Source organism: Arachis ipaensis, chromosome B07, assembly GCF_000816755.2.
Source record: "Arachis ipaensis cultivar K30076 chromosome B07, Araip1.1, whole genome shotgun sequence".
NCBI lineage: Eukaryota > Viridiplantae > Streptophyta > Magnoliopsida > Fabales > Fabaceae > Arachis > Arachis ipaensis.
In genome coordinates, this window is record NC_029791.2 from 118,658,217 (window position 1) to 118,671,824 (window position 13,608).

General features: G+C 34.8%; 1 protein-coding gene across 1 annotated transcript in view; it reads left to right on the plus strand.

Annotated features, from left to right (window-relative positions):
* Window positions 13,171–13,608, plus strand: part of LOC107606046 (aldehyde dehydrogenase family 3 member H1) — a gene marked incomplete at its 5' end in the record, with an annotated part of 5,047 nt that continues 4,609 nt past the window's right edge. The window contains 1 exon segment of the mRNA XM_016308012.2: window positions 13,171–13,406. Within this exon segment, the coding sequence (XP_016163498.1) occupies window positions 13,185–13,406 (222 nt within the window).

The following is a 13,608-nucleotide window of genomic DNA, read 5'->3' on the forward strand; positions in this document are numbered from 1 at the left end:
AAGGTGCAAGGAGTGAAAATTTTTTTCTTTTCTTTTCGACCATCTGGTGGATTTGGAGAAGCAGGAATCATGACTTATTTAATATAGATGATTCATGGAGTGCTAGTAAAGTGGTGAGTTTGATTCGTAGTTCAGTAAGGGAGTTTCACACTATTTTTGCTATGCATCAATCTCTGTCTCCTCCTTCACTTTGTTTGCATTGGGTTCCACCTCCAGTTTATTCTGTTAAATTGAATTGTGATGCTAGTTGGTTTGCTCCTTCTAGCTATGCTGGTTTTGGTTGTATCATTCGCAATCCTGATGGATGTTGGTTGAAAGGTTGCACTGGGAAAGTCGAAGTATGCAGTGTTCTTTTTGCTGAATTGTATGCAATTTGGAGAGGTTTACTTCTTGCTTGGGAGAGTAAATTTCGTGAGGTTATTTGTGAAACAGACTGTTTAGAAGCTCTTTTCTTGGTAAACCAAAGAATGCTTGGTAAGGATATTCCGGAATGGGATTTGGCAAAGTATATACAGGAGGTTATGAATTGGAATTGGAGAGTCTCTATTCTTTTAATTCAGAGGACTGCAAATAGTGTTGCAGATTGTATGGCTAAAGCAGCTGCTTCTGTCGCGGATATTTACTCGAATTGGAGCCAACCATGGAGTGAGCTTCAACATCTAATAGATTTAGATATGACCCTAGCCAATTAATTTGGTTTTGTCTCTTTTTTTTCTTTCTTTTCTATTTAGTCACAAAAAAAAAAAAACAAGAACATAAACAAAAACGCCAATGAGTTATAGCTCAAATGGCATAGTCTCCTCATACTCAATTAAGAAGTTGCGGGTTCGAGTCTCCTATCTTTGGTTAAAAAAAAAAAGAACATAAACAAAAACATATAAAACAAAAAAGTCCACCCATCCCTAATAAGTTAAATGACGGTAACACGGCCAAGTCCAAAAAAAAAATGAGGGTAACATAGCAAAAGCAAAAGCAACATAGTTTAGTCCATGGAGTAATTATCAAGGTTCTGAAAATCGGACCGGTCATCAAACCACTCTAGTTACTGGTTTATTGGTTTATTGGTCTAATCGGTTTAATCGGTAGTTCAACCGAAAAAATCATTTTAGAATAAAATAATATATAAATTATAAATAAACATCCTAAAATATCTTCCAAATTTAAAACACTACACAAAAAATCATCAACCAAAAAGGATTTCAGATTAGCCAGATTAACTTTGTGATAAAGTACCAGAAATTTAATGGATTTCAGACTAATAACATTTATTTTTTCATCTTTACAGATGATATTAAATTCCGTATACATATACTATATATGGGTTTATTTTTTATTTTTTGGACCAAGTATTAGAAGCATTAATTATCACACACTGCATTCTTTCCCGCTACTGTTTATTGAGCTTAGCCAATAGCACTTTCAAGTTTCAATTCATCTACCAATTAGCAGTGATTTTCTAATAACAAAGTCAAAAACCAATTGGTTGTTTTTGGACTTTCATCATGTATGTAAGTATGTTAATTAACAAGGACAAAGCAACGTTCTGAATAACAAAATTGTTAGCACAAAAATTAATAAAGATTAATAAAGATAAACATAAGACTGATTATAATGAACAAGTAATAGTTTCACAATTTTAACATGGCCTGAAGTGATCTTAGTGGATGATCATGAACAAACTCTACTAAAAAACAGGATGAAAAACCAAAAAGAAAGGAAAACTTAGAAGTTGGAATGCTAGAACACTGTAATTGCTATTTAGAAAATCAATATAGTAACAATGTTATTGAGTTTACACATATATGTTCAAGACTCATCCCAAGACTCCTTTTTAACAAAACTAATCTCAATTGATATACCGGATATATATTTCCGATAACTAACAGAACTTAATTTTACTAAGTGATTTCACTATCTTTTGTACCCTTTGTCAAGTATAAATTAACTAATTTAGTTAATACACAGCTCCAAACACAGCAAGTAATCTGCTTCATACACATACACTCCTCAATAACAGTGAACTATGCTTCATAAACAACTCAAATTGTCAAAATCAGATTTCAAGAAATGCATAATTTATCAAGCATGGCAAAGCTAAGTTCTCAAACAAAATTTTAATTGAACACAGAATCACAACATAACAGAGCACAAAATACAGCAGAGTATATCACAACAGCATTGAGCAAAGCTAATCAATAATGAATTAAACATTCAATAATTAATCAATAATTCAATAATCAATATAATATCTGAACGAAAAATAAAAACAAAAAGAAAAAAAGCATTAGCAGTGAGTAGAGAAGCCATTGCCTTCTTCGATCTGAGCAGTCTGGGCAGAGTATGAAGAAAAGTGGTTGAGCGCGACGGACGACGGTGACCAGGCGACAAGCACGATGACGGACGGCGGCAGAAGCGTGGCTGAGCAGAGGTAGACCGGACGACAGACGCGGAGAACAAGGAAGAAGCTGTGATTGGTGAATGAGGAGAGGAGTTGGAGACTTGGATCACGACGACGACGACCAGACAAGGACAAAGCTCCTGAGCGCAACGGACGGCGGCGGAAGCTATTGTGAGCTAGGGTTTCTTTTTGGGGGAAGATAGCTTTGTTTAAGAGAGTGAGAGTTGAGAGGAGTTGGAGTGAACAGAGGTTGGAGAGCTCAAGAACGACGATGGCGCGACGAACGGCGGCAGTGTCTCCTTCCTAGCAGCGGCGGTGGAGGCTACTGCTTTTGTTTTTTGTTTGAGAGTGAGTTTGAGAGGAGGAGGAGACTGAACGCCGAACGCTTTCCTTTGTTGTTTTTATTTGAAACCCAAAACGGCACCGTTTCAGCAAAACCGGCTGGGTTTCGGTTCGGTCTGACCGGTCGATTCTCAGCCGGTTCAACGGTTTTTAAGCGGTTTTTAAATTAGCGGTTTTATAAGTTAAACCAAACCGTAATTGATTTAGTATTTTATTTTTAATTAAGATTGTTTATGTTTCACTCGATTTTTAGTATATTTTCACAATATGTCAAACTGAGATTTATCAAGATCTTAATATTAGAGAGTAGATACAACTTTTTTGAAAAAGAATGAGTTCGACTCAAAAATTACTTAATTATGATTTCAAAATAATTTATGTCGAAATTACTAATGATAAATTTATAAAAAAAAAATACAAACAACATTATAAGAAATAAATAATTAAACAAAGAAGACAATGAAAGTATAAAAAAATTGATCAAAGCAAAATAACAACAAAACTCAAAGAAAATAAAAGAAAAGAGTAAAGTGTTGTTTTTGTCCCCAACGTTTGGGGTAAGTCCTATAATTGTCCCTAACGTTTAATTCGTCCTATTTTTGTCCCCAACGTTCCAAAAATGATGCAATGTTACCCCACCGTTAATTCCAGTCACAGAACACTAACGGAGATGCCTACGTGGATCCCTTTGTCCACTCTGGCAAACTTTGTCCCTGGTGACCGTTACTGAGCATTTGAGAAAAAAAATTGGAAATTTAATTTAAAAGGATGTTGAAACCCTAATTTCATCGTGCGTCTCCTATAGCTTCTCCTTCTCACCATCGCCGTCTCTGTTGAAGTTGATTGCTGAGTCCATGGCTTCGCAGGGCTCCCAGGCGCCGAGTAGTAGCTTTGTTTCAGGTCGAAACAGCAGCCAAGGTCGTCGACGGAGAAGAACTTGTTACTGTGGGGAGAGGCCAGTGCTTGCGACTTCGTCAACGGCAGAAAATCCGGGACGGAGGTTCTGGGGCTGTGTTAACTATGGGGTAAGTAGGAAACTTTGCATCTGGGTATGGCTGTTATTTGGTTTTTTGATTGGAATTTTCTTTTGGTTTTTGCCTAGATTGGAGAAGAGTGTGAGTACTTTGTGTGGGCAGAGTCGGAGCAAGAGCCACAAGTTCCTCGATTGAAAAGAAGAATCACATGCTTGAAGGGTAAAGTGACAACAGTTGAGAGGATGTTGAGAATGGCAGTAGCAGTTGGTCTGGTTGGATGGACATGCGCTATAATTTTGCTGTGTGAAAAATTTTCATCAACAAGAAATGGGAGGTTCTTTTTGCAGTAAGGCTGCAGAAACATAGTGGCTAGTGTAATGTGTTGGCAATGTGTTGTCTGTAATTTGGTGTGTAATGTAACCTGTTGATTGAAATTTTTTGAATGAAAATTTGTTGTTATCCACTTTTATGTGTTTAGTTTACATTCTCATGGTACAAATATGGAGGTAACTGTCAGCAGAAATGATTAAATGAAACAGGAAAATAGAGCAAACATAAAGCATTAAAATCAACCATATGGCATAGATAGGCAATAGTCAGCAACTTAAGATACATACATTCCTAAGTAGATGTCTTAGAACTGGAAATATAAGTCAACATAGATGCTAAACAGTTTTACTATAGTAGCAGTAGCAAAACCAAATTGAAAACAGTTAGACCAACAACCATAGTTCCTAAGCTGATACAAAAGGCAAAATACAAAAATTGTAACAAGTGAAACAAAGTCATTCCACTTTCTTCCATGCTCTTGGTGGTGTCCTGGCCATGAACCTTAGCTGAGACTGGGTGACCCTCTTCACTGGGCTTGGCAGTACCCTTGTAGTTGTTGGGGCTGGTGCAGATGCAGTCTGTGATTAATTCACTTTGGCCCTTTTCAAAGCAGCTTGTGATTGTTGGGAGCTCACAGGTGGCTTCCTCTTTGGGTGTGAGGGTGGTTTGTTGTTGCTGCCCCTTTGCTTCCTACTTCCACTATCAGCAGCCTTACCAGAATCTGTCTTGGCAGATAATCTGGAACTTTTTCTGACTCCTTACCTGTTTCTACCCTTTGAAGTAGAAGTAGCAACATTGTTAACCTGGTGACAAAATAGAAACAGAATAAATAACCAAATACACAATTAGGAAACATAATAAACACATAATTAAAATTTGTTACAGTTGGATTTGGTGTGACTTTGCGCTTCTTTGGACAACTTCTTTTGTTATGGCCAGAGCACAAACAGTAAGAGCACTTTTGCTGTTGCCCTTCACGAGACAGTCCAGTCCTAGTAGCCTGCTCATCAGCACCTCTTGCTCTCTTCTTCTTTGGCCTCCCAATAGGTTTTCTATAAGTTGGAGGCAACACATCCTCGAACTGAGTTCTGTCCCAAAGATTTGGCCCATTGACTGGGTAGATAACATGCTGGTAGCAAGAGATGTATGCAGTCTTTTTGTAGTAGTCAGCAACATATGAATCCACATTGAAACACATTTTTCTTATGCATGTCATGGCATGTGCACAAGGAATTCCGGACAGTTGAAACTTTCTACATGAGCATTCATGATGCCTAAGATCAACCACAAATTTTTCCTTACCCCCCTGAATGCTAACCACCTCATATCTATCACGTCCAGCATACACACTCACCCATTGACCACTTAGTTCGGCTTGTTTTTCTACCTTAATCCTAATTCTGGGCAACACATCTCTATTATAAGGCACTATTCTGTCCCTGTTGTCAGCACAACGTTTCATGATGTAAACCCGGATATCCTCTAGCATAGTCACTATTGGCTTCTCCCTAGCCTCAACCAGAACAGAATTAAAAACTTCACACATATTGTTAACTAAAGTGTCACACCTAGGTCTACACTCAAACCTGTGACGACACCAGTATTTTGTTGGAATCTCCATAAGATAGTTGTATGCTCCCTGATCCACCTTCTGTATCTCACTCATCCTCCTTTTCCATTATTGAAGATAAGTTGCCTTGGCAGCATTCCACATCATTAGCTTCAACTGGAGTCCTGGATATCTCTTCTTGAAATTTGCATACAGATGTCTGACACAAAATCTGTGGTCAACTCCAGGCAGAAGCTCCTCAAAAGTTGGCACCAACCCCTGTTTTGAGTATAAGAAAAGTTGTGACAAAACTTATGAATGTTACATGCTAACTAGAACACTTGTAATTAAGTATCAAATAACATAAAACACATGTAATTAACTAGAACACTTGTAATTAAGTATCAAACAAAATAAAATACATGTACCTTCTGTTGGTCAGACATGAAGGTGCAGGTCCTGATTTTGTCTACTCCTAGGTCATCACACAGGTGCTGGAGGAACCATGTCCACGAGTCCTTTGTTTCAGCTTCCACAACTGCATATGCTATTGGCAAGATTTGATCGTTTGGATCCCAACCCATAGCAGTCAGTAACCAACCTCCATAAGGTGTTTTCAGAAAACAGCCGTCCAACCCAATTATTGGCCTACAAGCCATAAAACTCCTCCTACAAGCATCCAACATCACATATATCCTCTCAAACCTGGGCCTTAAATCTACCCCTGACACTGGTCTTTCAGAAGCAAATTCAGGAGGCCTCTGAACCTTCAGATGCGCTGATGACCCAGGGTTGGTCCTCAGCAACTCATGACAGTAGTCATACAATCTTCTGTACTGCTCCACATATGTCCCCTGCAACTCATCTAGAGCAAAATGTCTAACTTTGGAGGCCTTAGATTTGGTCAACTCCACATTCCATTTTGTGTATGCTTTTCTCATTAGTGTGGTTAACTTAATCTTTGGGTTCTCAGCAATTTTGTTCAAGAAAACCTTACTCAACCACCTTGCATGCATGATTCCAATCTTCAGCTCCCTAGAGCAATTGTGCTTGTTGTTGCAGCTCTTCAACTGCCAACTACGCTCATGCTTCATCTTTCCACAGTATGCATACCAATCACATCCCTCCACACATTCCACCTTAACCCTCTTCAGATCCACCTTTGTGAATCTTAAACCCCTGCCACTGCTGACAGCATATGCAGTGGCACAGTCTTTGAACTCCTCCCTTGACACATACAAAGTTCCCACCTCCCAAGTGTATTCACTCATGTTCTTCAACGGCCTGTGTATGGGATACCTCTTTCCCGGGCCATCCTCATCATCACTGAATGGAGTATCCAGAAACTCCTCACTGTTATAACCTGTATCCTCATCACCAAAACCCCCTACAACTTTTTCCTTACCAAGATTTTGTGCAGCTGGTTGTGATGATTGACCATGAGACTGATTGGGTGCAGACTCTTTTTCTCCCTCTTCTGTGATGTTCACATCAACTAAGCCTTCAGCTCCCTCCCTCTCATCATCACTGTCACCAAAATCAAGACTACCAAGGCTGTGAGTTGATGCATTCCCAGCAATCGAATCAGAAGTCCATGAGCTTTCACTCCCCCTGGGTTCATAGTCATTATCTTCAGATGTCTCACTCCACTCCTCATCTTCTTCAACAGCATCATCACTCTTAACAACCTCACAGGATCCCTCACTCATAGACCCAACCTCTTCCACTTCAGTAGGCCCATCATTAGGCCCATCAGTAGGCCCATCAGTTGGCCCATCAGTAGCTGCCTTTGACCCAACACCAGGGCCATCATACACAACAATTGGGACAGGCCCAGCTTGATCACCTTCTTCAGCAAGAGTAGTAATTTGCCCAGGTTGTACAATTTCTCCCAACAGAAACACAGGTTCAAAAGACTCTACTAACATCAACAACCCCAAACCCTAAGAGCAATAACATTGCAATCTCAGAAACCCTATGCATTAACATTTTCACTTGCATGAACTATTCAGGCCAAACGAAAATCATACATACATTGCACATACCTTTTCGCTCTGTGCCGTTTCGAAGTTTTCAGAACTACCAACACGAGGCAACGCTCTCGTGTGTAGGTAGCACACAACCACCAACTCGCTTCAATATGTCTTCTTCCTTCCTAATCGAGCGCGAAGAACAGAGGAGCAATAATCAGTAGGGTTCAGGAGGTGTGGGTGGAATGTGAAGTGTTTCGTTTTCCTTAAACTGCAAGCGTTTCGTATGGTCAAAGAAAACATTACGCGCGAAGTGAACCCCCAGTCAATACACACGTTTGGGGTTACTAACGCCTCGCGTCCACGTAGGCATCTCCGTTACTGTTCCGTGAGTGGAATTAACGGTGGGGTAACATTGAATCAATTTAGGAACGTTGGGGACAAAAATAGGACGGATGAAACGTTAGGGACAGTTTTAGGATTTACCCCAAACGTTGGGGACAAAAACAACACTTTACTCTAAAAGAAAATGTACTCACATACACTTATACTCCATTTTTCCGTTGCGTCGCTGGAATTGGAAATTTTGTGAGTTTACGTGATGATCTAGTATTATTAGTTGAAGTCCCTCACTTCTTCTAAATTTCTACTATTTATAAACCATAGGCTTGTCATGAAACATGTTTGTCCACTATCTTACTCCTTTTTTTTCTCAGCCATAACCTTACTTTTGACCATGAAGAATCTTGTCTCCTAAATTTTGACACCCACGTCTTCTTTGGTCTTCAAATTCCACGTTTTCTTTAGCTTACTCCTTAAATTTAGTACCTATATTCTCCATTATATTTATCCTAAAGGTCAAATAGCAAGCCTTGATGCTTAAAAAAAGGAAGTAACTGTCTTTCGATTTCGACTATCCTTGTACCACTTTTCTTTAACTTCAATTTATCTGTATTTACTTTTTGTAGTCGAAATTATTGGTAATCGAAACGCTCTCTTCTTTTTTCTTTTTTTTTTTACCAAAGATATGAGACTCGAACCCGCAACCTCTTAATTGAGTATGGAGAAACTATGCCATTTGAACTATTACTCATTGACAATCAAAACGCTCTCTTGTCAAAAAATATTCATGTTTTTGTACCAACCGTTTATAATAATATAAAAAAAAAATTAACAATTTAGTATTAAGTTTCAAAAAATAAAACAAATCATCAAAATCACCCATAAAAAAGAGCTAAAATTCAATCCAAGTTGATCCAACATGCTAAACACAAATCGGATCCTATATATATTTGCCCAAATCTGAATAGATCCGTTCCGTTTACACCCATTCTTAAACTTCTATCTTATCATTAAAAAGCAAAAAGACAAACACAAGCTCACATGCAGGTAGTAGAGTTCGGTACAATACATACTGCTACTACTGGTGTTACCATTATTGAAGCTAGGAAAAGAAAAGAAGAGAGGAAGTTGCAAAAAAATAATTATCATCAAAACAAAAACCAAACTATAACACTAGTGATAGATTCAGTTTCCCAAACGCTACCAACCGTACCCAAACATACATGCACTCATCTAATCTTGACCAGAAACGCTCCTCAAGTTTTGCCACAAATATCTACATACACATACACTTTTATCACAGCAAATTAAACAAATGCAACTTGGTGGCATATAAAATAAACTTTCACATACATAATAGTGTTTATTTTTGATGTACTGATAGTGTAAAATATTTTATACAATTGTTTTATATTATCGTGCAATCACATTCGTCTGTATTCATACGGTCAATAAAAATAATAATTATTTTTTATAATGTGACATTATGTAATTAGATACATATATAAAACTATTTTATACTAACAATGGGTGCATCAAAATTAAATTATACATCATAATCCTATTAACAAAATAAGATTTTAATGTGATATGATTATGCATTCTTTAAGACAAATTAATGAGCCTACAGGCTGTAGTCTGTAGTAGATAAAAAAGCACGATAAGGGGATAAAGCGAGCCTTAATTATAGGTTTAGACTTTAGAGTAGTGTTTGAAAATTGGGACAAAAAAATTAAGAGTAAATATTTAAAAGGTCTTCCTAAAACATATATTTTAAACACACAATAAATAATATATTTAATTTTGATATACGGTGAGTGTAAAACAATTTTATTTTTGTATTTAATTATATAATCTCACGTAATAAAAATAACTACGGTTTATATTGAGATGCATGAATAATTATCCAAAACGTTTTAGATGCGATTGAATGAATATGTAAAATGTTTTATACTAAAAAAATTAGAGTTATTGTTTAAGTGAAGTCAAATTGAAATTGAAACATAAATCAAATGTAAATTGATGTTTTGTTCGAAAACAAAAGTTATGACAATCAAATTTTGATTGTTGTCTTGTAAAAAAAAAATTAATTTATAGCAAAGAATTAATCTTTTTTTTATTGAACCATGCTTTGTTCATTTTAATGATTTTATGATATGAATTCTATTTTATCATACAAATTTTTACTCTACTATCTTTTCGGAGTTTTTTTTTATGAATTCTTATTTTATGTTATAATTTCGTTGGTAATCATAAAAAAATAATTTTTCTTTAAGATATCTATTTGTGCTACGAATTATATGTAAATTGTCAAAAGAAACATTTTTACATAATCTAAATAAAAAATATTAATTGGAACTTAAAGTTGGTAGAAAAGAGAAGACAGTTCTCCCCAATTCTAATTTAAAGTATGCTCGTATCTATTGATTAAATAAATGATTATTAAGAACGAAATAATCTATTAATTTTTTTTGTAAGTATTTATCTCCTTTTGATTTGCACAAAAAAAAAAGACTAATAGGAACAAAAATATAACCCTATNTTTTCATATGTGTTGAAATTAACAAAATTCTGAATTATATTTGTAATTTATGTATATAGTAATGTGTGTTAAGAAAAAGAAGAAAAACATCAGGGAAACTCTTTAGCTATTAAGAGTCAATAATGGTGGTTGAAGAAACAAAAAAATAAGAAGAAGAAAAATTTCTAACTATTGAAATAAGAAACAATAGTGATTAATTGGCAGTATAGGGAATGAAGATGCATGAATGAAAAGACTAAAGAAGTTGAACTTAATTATTATTGAATGGCTGCTGTGTTGTATGTGCAATGTGAATATGGCCATCCTTAATAAGGAGTGGGCACCATGTGTTAGATATTAGGGATTTAATACCAGAGATTTGAAATACTAAATAGAAGATAAATATATACTTATTTTGAGTTTATAGTTATCGTATGAGTCTAGTAATTAGAAGAGATAATATTTATATAAAGAATTTAGTACTTAAAAATAGCTCATGATGAATTTATTAGTCAACAAATAAATTAGATGAATATGTAAATCTTTTTTATAAGATGCATATATAATTTAATCAGGTCTTAATCATTAAATATTTAAATACAAAAAAATATTTTATCATATATACTAATCATAAAATCTGAGATCCAATAATACATAATAATATCTAAAATCTAAAATCCAAAATCAATTACTTATCACTTTGTGACTTTTATTTTTAAAATATTATTATAAAAGAGTAAATCACTTTCTAAACAACCGAGAGAGCAGTCGTCTGACAAATTATTTTTTAAAATAACAAAAATGGGTAGAGAATCGAATATAAAAGCTACATATTTACTCAACAATGAAAGTATTAAACGGTTAGTACATAAATCTATCTAACAATTCATATTCATATTTTCTTTTTACCGTATTTATCAATCTAACAAATTAAAGACTAATTTTTCTTAGATCTAAACTCTATTTAAGAATTTATTGTTAATCTATAGTTATTACATAAATAGATTAGTAAACTATCCATCAGACACAAAGATATGACATAAAGAACAAAGTTCTTGTATTTTTTATTTTTAATAGAGATAATAAAAATGGAGCCAATAATTGTACTTGGATTGGTTTTAAAAATTCCCAATAAGTGATAACGAAGTATCTATATATCTTGGTTTCTTGAAGTTCAAATGAAGTTTTCTGGAGAAGACAGCTCCTTATCTCGTACTCTGTTTAAAAACACACACATGTGATTAGTGATCTAGTTGTGCAAGATTCCAAACTCTGAATTATTGAGAGGATGGATGGTGAATTGGTGATCCCCACTCGGAATGCGCCAAGTTTCTTCAAAGAGGTTCAGACTAGGAAAACATCGTTATTTACTTTAATTTTTAATGAAAACCAAAAATGGGAAGCCAAACAGAATGGGCCACCGTCGTGGTTGGCAAACAATCCTTGACCCCCCCAGGTAGATAGTTGTGAAAAACCTCACAAAACGACAAAGGATAAAAGATTTTTATTTTTTCTTCGAGATTATGTGTAAATAAAAATTTATATATAGATGTCTTCGTATATAAAATTGATAGTTAAGAGCCGTTTAATGATATTATCATCTAACGACTTTTAACTCAACTTCAATTATAGACTATAAGATAGATACATACAAGATAGTATGTATATGAATAATTTGATTTTGAAAGCTCTAATTTTCAAATTATAATTGATTAGGCATTGAATGTTATATAGGAAAAAAAAACCTTTTTCCTTAGAGGAAATTGACAAATTTGTATAAAGTAGTCTTTTTCTCCAGGAAAATTAGTGTTCATTATTGAATGTCTTTTTCAGATAATCGTATAAGTTGAGTGAAAATAACTGTAGCGATTTTTGGGAAAAAGGACCCTTTTTTTCTTTAATGTTACGTTGTATAGAATAAAAATACAAAATTACAAGATAGTTAAGCCATATTTTAAAATATCAATTTAAATTTAAGGATGAAAAACATGAAATAAATAAATTAGGTAGAGTTTACAATTTAATCGATGATTGAAAAAGTATCTAAATGGAAGACATAATATAAACTATTTTTTCTAATAATAAAATATTTATTATTCACTAATATATAACATTATAATAGCCAATGAGTTATAGTTCAAATAGCATAATCTTCTCGTACTCAATTAAGAGGTTGTAGGTTCGAATTTCCTATCTTTGGTTAAAAAAAAAATATAACATTATAATAAAAATTTATACTAACGTCCAATTAAATTTTGACGTTTTTGAGATACTTAATGAAAATAGGTCAAACTAAATGCATTATATTCACTAACATGTCAATACATTACTATATATTTGTACAAATCCTCACATAACACCTTGTCAATTAGAGATAATTTGACTTACATGGCATAATAATGTTTTGATTAGCGCACTCTTACGTTAACATGATGCAAGTGTTCAAATCACGCAAATCAAATTTATTTATATCTTATTATCTTTAAATATATAAAAGCATTTTAAAATACGGCGAAGAGGCCAAAAAAGATTTTGCGTGTGTAAGGCCACCCGTTCTGACCATCATCACCGGCCACCGCCAAAACTATAAGACATAACGTTCACGTCTTCACCCTATAAATTCGAGTCCTTACCACGCCACTTCTCTCCCAACAGATTTAAGAAACAACTCTATTTCTGACGTCAGCGAAATTAAATCAAATTGAAAACAAAAGAAAAGAGCGAGGACCAATTGAAGAAAAGAGATCGACCGTTGAATATGGAGTCGTTGCAGAAGAAGGTTGTGTTTGACGGAGAAGCGGCGTCGATGATGATGAAGGAGCTGAGAGGGAGCTTCGGTTCTGGAAAGACTAGAAGCTACGAGTGGAGAGTGTCGCAGGTGAAGGCACTGCTGAAGATGGTGACTGACAACGAGAAACAGATCATCGATGCTCTTCTCTCCGACCTCGCCAAGCCACCGCTCGAAACCGTCGTCTACGAGGTCAATCTTTTCACTTTCCTCTCTCTCCCTTCTCCTCAATTTTCTTTACGCATTCTCTCTCTATATTAATAAAATAATTTTATACGTGTATTTAATTAGTAAAAATATATTAATAAAAATAATTAATTTTATATTAATTATTAAAATAATTATTTATAAAAATAAATATAATTTTTCACACGAATATATAAAATATTTTATA